Here is a 16,161-nt window from a genome sequence, read left to right as displayed (position 1 = left end):
TATAAAAATTAATTTTAATAAGTTTATAATAAAAGGAAGTTAATCGAAGAGGCCTATAAGAGGCGGAGAGATATAAAATAAATCTATAACTTTTGTTAAGCAAAATTAAGAAAGAGAGTCTATACTCTCTTAGACACCAACACTTCCGTCTAAGGGAAGGGTCGGCCATTGAAAGGTGAACGAGAGTTCATACTCTCTTCGTCACCATAATTAATCAAATTAATTCCAAAAGCTAACTAAACTAATATAGAAGTTTCCAGTAAAGCGACAGCCGAAATCAAAGAGAAATACTTCACCAAAGTCGTGAAAATACTCCAAGAACATAAGCGTATCCCAGAACGTCTTGCCGGAAGCACGACAGAGGAATAATTGAGGAGGTGTCAACAAGAAGTACTTGAGTACCTGGCCACAGGTGGCGCTGGTAAATACACCCCCTTCTAGTATTGTGATAGCTGGCGTATCCCTCCATAGAATTCTGTCGGGCAACGGAGTTGACAGCTACATGATTATCGGGTAAGTTTAATATTGAAAAAATAATATTCACATAAGGTGTAAAATCATGTGCCTGTTTATCAGTTGACTGTGGTGGGGCTAAACTGACACGGGAAAGGAAGTATTCTGCAGTGGGTATAAGCAAGGAGGGGGAAAATTGAGAACAACAACAAAAATTGCCTTATTGCGAAAGTCTTTTAAGATTTTGGGTGATCAATCTATTTAAAGTAGTGTATTAATTTTTTTCATTCTACCTTGTATCGAGTATTTCTCTTCCGTCCGGTCTTCAGCTGCTGTTCATCTCAATTTGTTGGAAAAAACCTGGTCTATTAAATTTGTTATTCCTGATTACTATTACTTGCTAAGGTACAGCCCTAGAGGAAAAGCAGGACACTATACGTCCAAGGGCCCCAACAGGGAAAATAGCTTAGTGAGGAAAGGATACAAAGAAAAACAAAATATTACAAGAACAGCAACTACACTAGAATAAATATTTCCTATATAAACTATAAAAACAAGGGGAAGAGAAATAAGATTGAATAGTGTGCCTGAGTGTACCCTCAAGCAAGAGAAATCTAACCCAAGACAGTGGAAGACCATGGTACAAAGACTAGAGAACAATGGTTTGATTTTGGAGTGTCCTTCTCCTAGAAGAGCTGCTTACCATAGCTAAAGAGTCTCTTCTACCCTTACCAAGAGGAAAGTAGCCACTGAACAATTAACAATGCAGTAATTAACCCTTTGAGTGCAGAATTGTTCGGTAATCTCAAGTGTTGTCAGGCGTACGAGGACAGGGGGAGGAGAATGTAGAAATAACAATATAGCATTCCTGTTGTGACCAATTATGGAATGATCTTTGCAATTAGGTAGTTGAATTGGTAGAACTTCGCAAGTTAAAATGCTCTTTTCGCTTAACAGATTAACATGTTTCGTTTTATATTTTTATAAGAGACAGACTTTTATACTGTACAGCATTGTTGTTGTTGCTGAGGATTGCCTGGCCCTTTTGGCCAGACACGGGCTCTTGCAATCTTACAGCCCGTAGCTGTACAGGAAAGCTGTAAGTCTACTGTTATAATTCATGAGGTGCTGGTAGTTAATATCAGGTGGCAGGGAAGCCCTGTCCCCTTGCTAACACACTGAGTAGCCCACTTGACCTTAACCTAGGATGTGCTAAGTGATTTGAAACTCAAAAGGACCCAGGTTTGTATCGTTGGGAAAAATTACAGTTATGCAATTTGTGATTTGTTCTTATAACCTATAACCAAACTGATTTACTATCCCTGGAAATGTCAAAGCCATTTGCAAAAGTGAAGACTCATTCCAACATCCTAATGACCTGAGTATGAAGATGCAGCAAGTGTCAGGCTAGGTCACTACAGGGACTGGTAGGCAGGCAAGGAAAGCCTATATCTGTATGGAGGATATGTCAAAATGCATAATTATGAGAAAAGGATTTGCACACACATTTGGCAACCCTACCCTTAATTTGTGAGGGTTGGGTGAGACACTGAGGTTGCAGGCTCCTAGAAACTAAATACTGCAATTAAATTGGGACCGCTTTGACGAGATGTTTCTTCTCCCGTTAATTAGGTTCTCTATACGATCTATTGAGCAACTACCGGTATCCCGGGACCTATGGGTATACCTATACGAGTAATGAGAAGAGAAGGTTCCCTCATTTACCAGAATCAAGGATTCAAGAATTTTGTCCCTGAAAGGTTCTTACAGAAAGCTGTGATAGATCCAATATGTTTGGCTTCATGAGCAAGAGTAGAGACAGGCCAACTGTTCCTCTTTGAACAAACTCGACAAGAGATGGGCTGACCTTTCGTCTCTTTGTCTTACGAAGCCAGAAAGAAACAAGCGTTTCGGGATCTTTTCCTTATTGATTTCGTTATGGTAGGAGGAATTGTAGCGTCTCCTCAGTTAATCAAGACGTGTGATCTAGGCTAGTTACTTCTCATGAGGACTTTATGTCGTGAAGACCCAGCAACACGAGTGAAAGAAACGAGGCCAAAAGAGGTGACAAGGTGAGGATGGGGGCATTACTTCACTCTGTCAGACATGCAGGGTAATGGAAGAGGGAGGTGTCCTTTCTCACCACTGATGTGGCATTTTAATGACTAAGGTCACGGCAAAGAGTCAAGAGCGTTTACTTTCTTTGATCGATACACAAGGACGAATCGGAAGGTTCCTCGTCGCTCTCAGATTGTTATGAGAGAGGGGTTTCCATGCTTAAGGTTGGCCTCGATATGTCCACACGATCGAAAAGTGTCTCCAAGACAAAAGCTACTATTATACTGTATCATAAGGGGAAGGAGTGACAATATACGTTGAAATGAGGGAAATGGATATGGGCACAAACAAATGGTACTAGAAGTTGTCTACCCTAGTTTCTACTCTATTCACCTGCCAAAGACTAGCAGACAATGTTATTAGCTGATGTCCACTGGCAACGACGAGGGATTTGCGTCAATTATCGTAACCGTGAAGAAATTGTTGCAGTTGTGTTCATCGTAAAACAAAACAACTTTGCATCGTGATATCAACAAAATGGAAATAGTCAATGATAGTTATTCATTATGTGTAATAAGCAAAAGGGAATACTAACAGATGGAACCAGAGTCGCACAGTATTGACCATGCCAACGCCACATCCAGCAATACGTACTTGTAGTTCCTTCAAATTCTAAAGGATTCGTCATTGGGTTATACTGTACCACCTAAGTGCATCAAGTTTCATTGAAATGGGTTTGATAGTTTTAGAGAAATGTTAACAAACAAAAAAAGGTACACAATCTGATGTACTTCATCTAAATCATTAGTTCATCCTTGGATCATATCGAACACAATTACCAAGTTTGATCAAAATCTTTATTGTAGTTTTTATGTAAAGTTCATCAAAGAACTAAATCTAAGACAATGGGTGAATATATACCTTTAAATCCTTTGATCTTAGCAAAGGTAATTATGTGAACCTTAGATTGCATATACAACTGCCAAAGGTTAGTCATCATGAAACTGCAAAACCCTCTCCATGTCTTTGTCTTCAGATTTGTTGCGCACAAGGAGTTAGTGCATCTTAAAATATCACACTCCAATATAAAGGGCAGGCCATCCAAGGACTGGCCATTGCTATGAATAGATGACAATAGACTGCTAAATGTTATTAAAAGAAACTCGGATTGAATCAGCCAGTTGTGGCGACTAGAAACACATTTGTAATATTTGGTGGCTGTATCAGTAGCAGCAGCAGTAGGGGATTCAGCATTATGAAGCTTCATCTGTGGTGGATAATGTGGGAGGTTGGGCTGTGGCACCCTAGCAGTACCAGCTGAACTCGGTCGAGTCCCTTGTTAGGGTGGAGGAACGTAGAGAGTAGAGGTCCCCTTTTGTTTGTTTCATTTGTTGATGTCGGCTAACCCCCAAAATTGGGGGAAGTGCCTTGGTATATGTATGTATGTACAACAGACTATTTCCAGTCATGCTTTTAACCCTTTTTACCCGCCAGCTATTTGGAACTTTCCAACCCTTAACCCCCAGGGGTTATTTTTTTTCAAGCACATTTTGCAATATATATTTTCTAAATTGCTCTAACAGCCTTAATTTTCATCTTAGAGAGGTCAGGTTGGTCTCATTCTTTTAGAAAATGCCTTTAGTTTCTCATCAAGTTTTCAAAAATATGAAAAAAAAAAAAATGTAAATAGCTGATTTTTGCAAGGACGTACCAGTACGTCCATAGGGGTACAGGGATGTTTTGTGAAACGTACCAGTACGTCCATTGGGGGTGAAAGGGTTAATAGACAATGATTTCTATTTGGGTAGTAGCACATGATAGTTCCTCAAATGGGTTTCAGTAGTTACTCCTTCCCTAGTATTTAATTAGATTTAGACTGTCTAAAACAAACTAGAGAATTGAGGCACATAACTAGTGTAGTTGTAATTAGGAAACAATTGAAATACGCAAAATCATTTAATAGTTTCTAGCATCAATAGTAAACATTGAAATAACATTTTGTTAATTTTCTATATGATTTACTAAGATTAATATTCAAGCAATACACTAAAATAGACAAGTTCATACTTTGACTTGATACCTAACTTTGATGTTTATGCGTTCTGGAACCAATTGGAAGAACGGTCTTAGTCGAAAGGCCATCTGGCCACTGGAACCTATACATGAATAAACCAAATGTCTGCAAAGCAATCTTGGACACTGTGACATTTTACAGTACGGTTTAATGCGATATCTAGAATCCCAGACACATGGACTCGCTCCGGTCATTTTAGCCCAAAAGGTAAGAAAGTCAGGAGGTAAAGTACAGTACAAGACTGATAAAACTGGTAAAGTTAAGATGGATAGACTGTTTTCCTTTAGCCAGGGCCCTAAGGGGAATCTGCAATTCCCTTCAGAAAGGTTAACAACAGACAGGGTTTACCTATTATTACAGGGTACAAGATGAATGTGTTTGAGATGAAGTGTCTAAGGAGTATGGCTGGTGTATCTCGAGTAGATAGGGTTAGGAACGAAGTGGTGAGGGAGAGAACGGGTGTAAGAAATGAGTTAGCAGCTAGAGTGGATATGAATGTGTTGAGGTGGTTTGGCCATGTTGAGAGAATGGAAAATGGCTGTCTGTTAAAGAAGGTGGTGAATGCAAGAGTTGATGGGAGAAGTACAAGAGGAAGACCAAGGTTTGGGTGGATGGATGAAGTGAAGAAAGCTCTGGGTGATAGGAGGATAGATGTGAGAGAGGAAGTGTGTGTGCTAGAAATAGGAATGAATGGCGAGCGATTGTGACAGTTCCGGTAGGCCCTGCTGCTTACAAGATGAAAGTTAATAAATTATAAGTATAACCACCTTCACCAAAAAACTATTGTGAATGTTAAGCACCCTTTTTCTGAATCCTCACATTAATCATACAGGCCACAAGCGTGCTTCACCAAAGACGCAAGATTTGACGCAATCCTATCTTTAGGGAGATGGCGTCCCTTCTCGATCCCATTTATTAAAAAAAAAGTTCATACCACAGTATTGCTCGTGTCAAATTTTCTTCCCGTAGAGCGCCCACTGGTTCTCGGGCAAAGACTCGCACTCCGGACACGTGGCGGACGGGGCACACACACTACCCCTACACGAAGATCACAAGGTATGGGGATCAACCTCCGGCTTAGAGAGGAACGCATCACAAGATTTACCGGCATTAGGCCCGGGCAACGACGTGGATGCTCCATAACCGTACACCAAATCACCAAGCAACACAAGAAAACAGGGGAAAGAGGTGGGTAAAAGGATATAAGGTAAACGTTGAACACGTGGGGACACAAAGGGTCGCACGGGATGTGAGAGAGCGGCGGGATGTTAATCAAGCCGCAACCAGAAACTTACTGGTGACCGAGACCTGGCCACGCGCTCTCGCTGACCCGGGTCGCCTTAAGGCGCGTATTCATCCGCCACAGAGGGACCCACTAGGGAAAACGGAGATAGGGGAAACTACAGAAAATTCTGGTTGGTTGGGAAGAGAATCCCAGATACTCCTAAGAAAGTAGTTCGAAGTAAGTACTCTGTGTTGGAACAAATTACAATTAGAGAAATACAGTGACCCAACAATATCTAAACACCATGGAATTATTAGTTAGCTGAGCTTCATACAACTGAAAAGCTTTAATAAAGTATACCACATCTAAAGAAGTCTTAAAATACCCTCCCCAATAATCAAGATCTGAAGGTGAAGTATAACGCAAAACTTTACTTATTTTCTTTATTCAAAAACTTTACTCAGTCTTCTTGACAGCGGCCTTGACGCCACGGGGCCTGCGGCGGATCTTCTTGAAGGGCTGGGCGCGCTGGGAGCGGAAGATGGCGGAGGCACGGCGAAGAGCGGCCTAGAATGACAACAGCAGATGATTTAGTTACGAGCAGCGGCAATACCGTTAGTAATGTTCGTAACAACTTACGAATAAAAAAATGGATTTTAGACAGTTATAATTTCTTATATACACTAAAATGCAGATACACACCATTTTCAAATCCTTTCTGTAGTGGTTCGCCTGGATGAATCTCCTGATGGAGTGGAGGGCGCGACGAGGGCCAGACTTGATTGTGGTCTTAATGGTGCTCTTGGCAGGTTTGGACTGAAAGGAGTTAGAATAATTAGATATTGGACATCTAGTAATAAATTGATCTAAAACTTTTCTACTAAATTATCAAGAATAACCATACGCTGAAACTGAGCATAGAATAAATACAATTAAATACAATCTGTTCTAAAATTACAGAATTAATAGGTTCCTCCACTAAACTTGAGTCGAATATTGTTAACCCCTTTACCCCCAGGCTATTTGGAACTTTCCAACCCTTAACCCCCAGGCCTTTTTTTCCTTTTCAAGCACAATTTGCAGTATATTTTTTTTTAAATTGCTCTAACAGCCTTAATTTTCATCATAGAGGGGTCAGGTTGGTCTCATTCTCATGGAAAATGCATGAAGTTTCTCAAAGTTATCAAAAATATGCAAAAAAAAAAAAAAAATGTAAACAGCAAGGACGTACTGGTACGTCTTGGGGGTAAAGGGACGAGTTTTATTAAAGGGTACAAGGGTTAAATTTTGAACTAAGGTAGGCATCTCCTACCTCTCATGCCTAAGATTTTCATCTGCAAAAGTCAACTAATAGTCAATTTTCATATTGCAAATATAATTTTGTTAACTGCATTATAATAGTTTAATTAGATATTGGACACCTAATAATAAATCTATCTAAAACTTGTACTTAATTATCAAGAATAACCATACGGCAAAATTTACCACGGACCAGATACAGCAAAATTTACCACGGACCAGATACAGCAAAATTTACCACGGACCAGATACAATGTTGTACAGAAAGTCCCCACCTTACAAACTCAATAGGTTCCACGAAGATGTTTGTCAGTGAAATATGTCAAATATTTGACTAATGTAGGCATCGAACTCTCATGCCTACATTTTTCAGTTGCAGTAGTCAACAAATACTCACGTTTCATACTGTAAATGTAATTTTGCTAACTGTATTAAATCTAAATAATTTAAATACAGTACTGCACTGTATTTCATCAAGAACTTTTGATACAATATCCGAGATTTTTTATTTCAATTGGGTTTGTTTGCATCTCCAAAACTTTTGTAAGTTGAAGACCTATAATTACTTCCGAATGAAATTCAGGTACATTATTGTGTACAGTAACAATCAAAGCGGTTTACCCCAGTATTTAAGGAAGCAAAGTTCCAGTAAAAATAAAGACTGTATGAAGCATAGCTTCCCCAAAGACTCAGACTGTAACAATTTATACTAGTAAAGTTTACTTGGTGCATATTAGCACAGAAAATAGCAAGGCTATGAAACACTAACTTTGTTTACAACCTGGCCCTGCTGCTGCCTCCGATGCCTTAGATGACCGCGGAGGTAGCAGCAGTAGGGGATTCAGCATTATGAAGCTTCATCTGTGGTGGATAATGTGGGAGGGTGGGCTGTGGCACCCTAGCAATACCAGCTGAACTCGGTTGAGTCCCTTGTCAGGCTGGGAGGAACGTAGAGTAGAGGTCCCCTTTTTTGTTTTGTTTCTTTTGTTGATGTCGGCTACCCCCCAAAATTGGGGGAAGTGCCTTTGGTATATGTATGTACAACCTGGCTTAATATATTTACCTTCCATTGACAAATATGCGTATGAACTTTCTATATAAGCAAGTAATAAGAAAGAGTTTACTGGCCATACAACGACCTAGAAAATCCCCGGGCACTAAAAAAGGGACGAGTTTTTCCACGGATCAGAGAGCCCCAAAAGACGTACCTGGTACTTCTTGGCCTTGAAGCTCAGCACGATGCCCTTGCCACCGGAAGCTGGCTCAATTCCCAGCATCTTTTTGTGGATCATGCCGTTGTAACGGGGGCTGTTGACGTTCTTCAGGTTCATGGGTTCCTGAAATTAACGCAAAACTTTAATATTGTGCATAGAGGAATTATAAAATATATAGAGGAATGAAAAAATATATAAAAGACGGATTTCAAGTTTCAAGAGGAATGAAGAAATATATAAGAGAGATTTCAAGTTTCAAGAGGAATGAAAAAATATATAAAAGACAGATTTCAAATGCCAAGAGGAATGAAAAAGATATATAAAAAAGATTTCAAATGCCAAGAGGAATGAAAAAAATATATAAAAATATAAAACAGATTTCAAGTTTCAAGAATGAAAAAATATATAAGACAGATTTCAAGTGCCAAGAGGAATGAAAAAATACATATAAGGGAAGGCATTTCATAAAATACAATATCACTTTCACGAAATACTGTATACTAAAGGTCAGTCATTTAAATACGTAAAAAGCCAGCCGTTCAAATACAGTACATTCAATAGAAGCAGATTAATAAAATACATTATAAACTAGCCTAAATCACCCTAGGCCGGCAATTCCATGATATGCATAAAATAGTGCCATTTTATAAAATATTTGTCAACTACTTCATAAAATTCAGAAACGGCAGCTGTTCTAAGACAAAATGGCTAAACTCAAATTAGCTTCTACGACTCGCACTCACCGTGGAGAACGGTTTCTTGACGTTCCTCTTCTTGGCGAGGTACGCATGGTTGTTGCGGATTACTAACCAACACAGGTCAGCACTCATCTTGGCCTGAAACAAAAAAGAAGTTATTAATCATCAGCATAATACATTCAATACAACATTCACAGCCACGTACTTAAAGGAAGGGGAATAGCGAGAATTTAACCTGTGAGCAGAACGAGCCTCAACGATACAAAAACCAAATGAACTATATGATTTATTACAAATAAAATGACACCAAATTACTGGTGCTCGTGCGGCTTCGAACTCGAACTATGACCCCTTCTGAGGACTTACAAAACTTGGCCCAATTGGTAACGTCTCTGCCTGGCGTTTGCCAGACGAAGGTTCGAGCCCCGATCAGACTCTTTAGTTCCTTCAGTGTCTGAAACCTTACCATCCTTATGAAATAAGGTTGGGGGGTATGAGAAAGCCTATAGGTGTGTTGAGTCATCAGCAGTCATTGCCTGGCCCTCCCTAGTCCTAGCTTGGTTGCTGATCATATATATGGTCAGTCTCTAGGACCTTGTCCTGCTTGCTAAGACAATGCTACTGTCCCTTGCCTCTGCCATTCATGAGCGACCTATAAACTGATAGTATACCTCGGATACTGTATCAAAAATTCATAATTAAATACTGTAATGTATTATAGCAAATACAGTATTATATACTGTACTTTTATGTAGTAAGCAAGACGACATATTCAATATGCTGAAAACCGTGGACACGGGAGTTAGGTAAAGCTAACCCTAGGCCGAAATTTAACACCATTTGTCCTAAAAACAACTAAGAACCAACCAAATTTGTGAGATGCAGACTTCCAGAACAGGAACGCACCGAGCTTAATCCATTTATTTAGTACTGGAAAAAAAATGTTCGCAAGATCTTTCTCCTGGAAAGGATTAAACAAAATCATCGAAGTACAGTACTAGATCATTACTATCAGTTGCTTTAAAACTTCAATTTCATACAATGTTTCAATTGATTTTTTGTTTCCTTTACCTTGGACCATCAAAATCTACTTGTATACGCCTCCGTCGCTTACCAAACGGCAATTTACTGTCTACCTACACTGTAATTAGACCCAATTTTAATCACGACTACAAATCAAGGGATTCAGAATTGCCTTTACAAAGTCCTGTTTGTCACTATGATAGCTGTGACAGTAAAGATCAAGATAAACACAAAAATATCAAATACAGTAAAGCATTACTGTAACATCGTTTAAGTTAATATTCAATAAGATATTTTCCATAATTCATATATAATAGGTGTATACATATATTTTTATTACTACGCCACAGGTACCTTAAAAATACTTTCAATTGTTCATTACTTCTCTTGTAGATTACTCCCTCTTGTTTTCCTCACTGGGCTACTTTTCCGTGTTGCAGCCCTTGGGCTCATAGCATCCTACTTCTCCGACTAAGGTTGTAATTTTGGTTATAACAATAATAAACATCAATTCCCTCAGCACATTTTACTCAGCTCACGATACTTAATCATCAGAGATCTTATAAGATGAGCTAAATTTTGAGACTGTCCTGACAGTAACCGATTTGCACGACAAAGTCTTCGCATTCCAAAACCTTTCCTTGACTGACCAAGATGGATATAGAAAAGTAGTATCAATACAAGTTAGACAATTTAAAAGTAATAATACATTACTGCTTGTATTCTTTGCTGCTACTTACTACCCTGTACCTTCAGCATCAATGATACAAGGGTTTGGGGGGAGCCTATAGGTCAGTCTGCCGAGTCACCAGCAGCCATTGCCTGGCGCTGCCTAATCCTAGCTTAAGTGGAGGGGCTTGGGCACTGATATGTATACAGTACATGGTCAGATTCGAGGGCATCGTCCTGCGAAGGCGCCGTCACTGTCCCCTGCCTCTGCCATTCATGAGTGGCCTTTAAACCTGCATAGATTGGTCTTGGAAGCAATTTGTGCTCGTACTGGTACCGTACTTGAAAGGCTCTAGACGGTATTGTACTTGTACTTTGAGGATAAGCCTTTGCAACGGCTCCTCTATTCTTTTCATGGTATTGTCGTTTGTCACTTGATGTCTTGTTCTATTTTTTTTTCTTATTTTCCACAGTTCTTGGATAAGATTTTTTCCGCTTTCTATTTTTTTTTTTTATCACAATTCTAGAAACAAAGAATGTCCGCTATTATTTCACGTTCATTTTCAAAAAATGGTTGATGTAATGGTGTGCAGTTATTTCTTGTTTCCTTGTACATCTCGCAGTGTAATACTTGCACGTTGTACAGACCTTTATTGGGCCTTCTGCTGAGTGTAAAAGCATTTAAGTCAAGAAAGTTACACACATGATGAAAGTAATACTTGACTAATGCGATATGAATTTCCTACACTTGCTTGTTCACTACTGCATATATTTACAGTACGGTATATTTAAAGATGTATTTTAATAATGTTACTGTGCTTGAAATATTTTCTTTAAATTGTTCAATACTTCCCTTGCTCGTTTACTTCCTATCGTCACAGGGCTATTTCTCCCTATTGGAGTCTTGGGGTTATAGCGCCCTGCTTTTCCAACTAGGGTTGTAGCTTAGTCTGTAATAATAATAATAATAGATGACTCGGCCCCTCACCAAGTCAGACATGGTCACTAAGGTGATTCGAATATGCAGTAAAACCCTAAGCTTTAAGAAGGTGTGAGAAGTCATGTCTCAATAAGCTCCCTTTCTTTATAACAAAATACTGTTTCCGATGAATGACGTCTCTTAACTTACTCTAATATGCCTGAAACAGCTATCTTTCTTTCAATAGGATTGTTGTACTGTTAAGCATATGCTCAGTGGCCTCACCTTAACCCAATGTAGGGCTTATCTGTGTTGGACAGGCTACCTCAAAATCTCTTCTTAGTCTTACAAAAATCCTCTACATTTAAAAGTACGACTTCCTGACAACTATCGACCAAGAGCAAATAGTAAATTTGGTGAAAGGACTTTTAGCTACCGCGCGCCTAGACATTATAATAAACTGCCAACTGAAATGAAGGACCTAAAGGGAGCAATTGAATTTAAGAAGAAACTAAAGACATTACTTTTCATAAGATCATATGATTTGGAAGATGCTACAATCAAAGAATTGTATATGTTATAATGAAAATGTTTCGTTAGATGCTTAATATGGACCCGCCCGAGAAGTAGTTCACTCGACTTCAGTGGAGGGTTGGATTTAAAACCCAAAACAAGTAAACATAACATCTACGTAGACTTTTCAAACAAAAAATGCCCTATATCTGGCACGATTGCAAGTGTGTTCCAGATCATTTGTAGTTTATGGGGATGATCCTGGTTAGTAATTATAATGTAGATACATATCTACTGTAATAATATACCTAATGGAGAAAATGTATTTATAGGTACTTTGAACTCTTCTGATGCCATAGAGAATTTTTCCTCAACCCTTTTAGGTTATATTCTAAAGGGGCTTTGTATATCAGTGGTCAGTTCCTCACATGCGCAAATAAAACGGACATCTACTAACCTAAACTCCTCCAACAACCTAACCTACAAGCCTTACACACTTACCTAACGGAGGAGCTAACGCCTCTTGCTATCCCTCATACAGTCGTATTCTCAGTCAGCCGCCATCATAAATACAAAATATTACCTTAGCGTTCGATCTTTTAAGAAATCATATACAAATCTCCTGTTATCTGGGTATTAAGCTTTGTTAATAAATATTTATACTTTCCTACCTAACCACAATGTTTCATTGTTTAGAATATTCTTATTTGTAAAACTAATTCTTATACTGAGTTTTTTGCTTAATATATACAGTTTTTCAATGTAAATACCATTAGTTTTCATAAACCATCCTTCTTCATCATATAAATATACAGTACATATCCATTTGTTTTTAGGCTAAGAATCTCATTTATATGTATCTATTTGTATACATAAGATTATGTATATACATGCGTACATTTTGTATATCTATAACCATATTTACTTTTTTTTCTATTTTTACTTAATTGATGATATTATTATTGTATTATTGCCCGAAGAGCTCTGCTCCACATGGGCTTGGACTGGTTCTTTTTTAAATCTTTTATGTAAATATTTTTGTCCAATAAACATTATTATCATTATTAACCTAAGAGCTATAGCAATGTAAATATGAAATTATTAGAAAGTACGTAGTTGGGACATGTGAGAACTTCCTTGTCATATCAATTTCCTTTGCGGAAAATATTAGTTCATCTTTGTTTGAGATAGCTTGTTTCAAGTGACCGACGATTTAGGAAATATTATGGTTTAGTGTCAGCTTGCCAGGAGTGGAGCCAGTCGAAACTTGGTTTAAGGCTATCGTAAGAAGGTTGCATGATGGCCCTTAATCAAGTCGGTGGTGTTCTTGTGTAGAGATTTTGCAAAAAAAAAAAAAAAAAAAAAAAAAAAAAAAAAAAAAAAAAAACTATAACGAACTATAATCTGGGAAGCAAATTCCCATTAAATTTGCATGTGGGAGGCTGTTTGCAGATATGAGGAGCCCTTGTATATCAGCGGCCAGTTCCCACCGCGTGGATCAAAAATGGACATCAGCTAACATAATCCCCCCCCCCCAACCTAACCTACAAGAGGCATCATTACCTACTTACCAAACCGAGGGGGGGAGGATAACGGCCGCCTGCGACTCCCCTTACAATGTCGTATTCTCTCAGTCGCAATACTAGATACAGATGGCCACTATCATACATACACCCCAGATATACAAAGGCTCAAAATAATTAATTGCGAGTGTTGAGAAAACCTATAAGTGAATAATTGGTGTTAGTTCATTCTTGTTTGGATTAAAAATGGACATCAACTAACCTAAACTTTCCCCCTCCCCAAACCTAACCTACAAGGCATGTCCTTACCTAATTACCTAACACTGTGTCGGCCCATCCACTGTCGTATTGCCCGAAGAGCTCTGCTCCACATGGGCTTGGACTGAATCTTTTTTTGTAAATATTTTGTATGTAAATATGTTTTTGTCCAATAAACATTATTATTCTAAGTTAGCCTTAATCACAAATACAGGTGGCCACTGTCATAAATAAACCCCTATGAAATAACCTGGTAATCACCCATATCAGGTAGTGTGTGTAAACGGTCAGGTCACCAATTTTTAGTCCGACAATGTACTAGCCCACCCTGATAACTAGGGCGCATAAAAAAAAAAAAAAATAGTAGGGGTATATGTACGACAGCGGCCGTTTAAGGGGTGAGGTTGCATGATAGGTACGTAGGTAAGGAAACGAGTGTAGAGAACAGTAAGCGAATAGATATAGAAATACGGGTGACGACGAGGAGCCTTAGTATATCAGCGGCCAGTTCCTCACGCGTTCATTAATAATGGATATCAACTAACCTAACCCAAACCCCTTGTCCTAACCTTCTTACCTAACAGGGAGGTAACGACACCCCTTACACTGCCGTATTCTAAATTAGCCCTAATAATACATACAGGTTGCCGCTATCACACATACACCCCCCCCCCCGGGCTACAAATAATGTTCAACTGCGAACGTAGAGACGTAGATGACGTAGATGACGACTATACGAAGGATTCTCGTTTTCTATGTAGATAGCCGGGTTACCAACATCCTCAAAAGTCTGCCGTTCGGGGTGTAATATGGGTAATTTTCGTACAAGTTTTTATTTCTTAAACATGTTTACAAAATCTATGTGAGAGAGAGAGAGAGAGAGAGAGAGAGAGAGAGAGAGAGAGATTTTTTCCTAAGTGGTGCAATGGAAAAAAACTTGAACAGACAAAAAAAACTCTGTATCCTTACTCAGATTAAATATATTTCCGCAAAAAGAGAGAGAGAGAGAGAGAGAGAGAGAGAGAGAGAGAGAGTATGCATAAGCATGATAACGCTACACTAGACAAGTGACTCGAGAAGTGTCTTTTACACATAAATGTATCCTTTGCTACTTATCAGATGTATAAATCCCATTGTTGGCTTAAAATGGTTAGAAAATAAAGAAAAAAAACATTATATTTCGACCATATAGAAGTTACCCTTCTCCAGGCTTACGATAATGCTACAAGTGTATTATAAACCGTTATTTAACCGGTTAATACCCATTATACGTGGTTGAATTAAGGCAATAATATACCCCACAACATAAAATACGTATATCATAAGTAATAAAGAGCTAATTTGGTCTTAAATCGCTAAATAAATCGACATATTTACATCTTGCAACTTCCACAACACCACGAGTAACAACAAACTTATTTATTACCTAAATACTATTAAATAAAACATAATTAAGACTGATTAACCAAACCGTGTATTTATAACGTCACTATGACATAAATAAACATGATAAAATATATAAAATAAAAGAAATAAAGACAATAATAACGAGAATGCACTCACTGTAAGCACGTTGTCTGGATTCCGTGCTGGAGAGAAGAGAAATAGACGTTTCTTGCAGCCGACCAGAAGTAAATAACTTAATTTTTAGTAGTGATTCTTTCGTTATTCGTGCTTGTAATTATGAATATCTTGATTATTTTAGCTATTTTAATCATATATTTACGTTTATTGAGATGATTATTACAATATAAATGTTGTAAAATATTGCTTATAAGACATTATACTATATTTCAATAATTTATATATTATATGACCTAATTCTGGGAATATGAAAATGACATCAAATTATCAACTGTCCACCATAAAATGACAATTATTCATCTTTCATATTATCTAAAGATTATTTAATATTAATTTTACCTTATCTAATTATGGACATATGATAAAATAAATTAATTTTAAAGATACAATACACATTATCTCCATCTATTTGGTGGGCTGGAGGAGACAGTCATCAGCGTCCGCCATCAAATGCGTTTATGGCCAACGACATATTTTTATTTTATAGAAATTTCATTTATAAATGCGTAAAAGATTTATATATATATTATTATTTTAATTTAAATAAGATATAAATTATCACAATTTAATAATATACGATATAGAAAACTATTAACATTGCTATAGTTAATAGTATACTATGCATCGGCTCCTCTTGTATAGCTTCAAATT

The 16,161-nt window shown here is 37.9% G+C and overlaps 1 protein-coding gene across 1 annotated transcript; it reads right to left on the bottom strand.

Moving 5' to 3' along the window:
* Positions 1–6,239: 6,239 nt before the first annotated feature.
* On the bottom strand, positions 6,240–15,554 carry LOC137619304 (large ribosomal subunit protein eL28-like). The gene is made up of 5 exons (XM_068349465.1): positions 15,490–15,554; positions 9,067–9,159; positions 8,318–8,446; positions 6,513–6,626; positions 6,240–6,377 (listed from the first exon to the last, which is right to left on the bottom strand). The coding sequence occupies exons 2-5, from the start codon at positions 9,151–9,153 to the stop codon at positions 6,267–6,269; spliced, it is 441 nt and encodes a 146-aa protein (XP_068205566.1). The 5' UTR covers positions 9,154–9,159; positions 15,490–15,554; the 3' UTR covers positions 6,240–6,266.
* Positions 15,555–16,161: the final 607 nt, after the last annotated feature.

The sequence above is a fragment of the Palaemon carinicauda genome, chromosome 25, assembly GCF_036898095.1.
Source record: "Palaemon carinicauda isolate YSFRI2023 chromosome 25, ASM3689809v2, whole genome shotgun sequence".
In the NCBI taxonomy this organism is placed as follows: Eukaryota; Metazoa; Arthropoda; class Malacostraca; order Decapoda; family Palaemonidae; genus Palaemon; species Palaemon carinicauda.
This window is presented reverse-complemented; position numbering and strand designations above follow the sequence as displayed.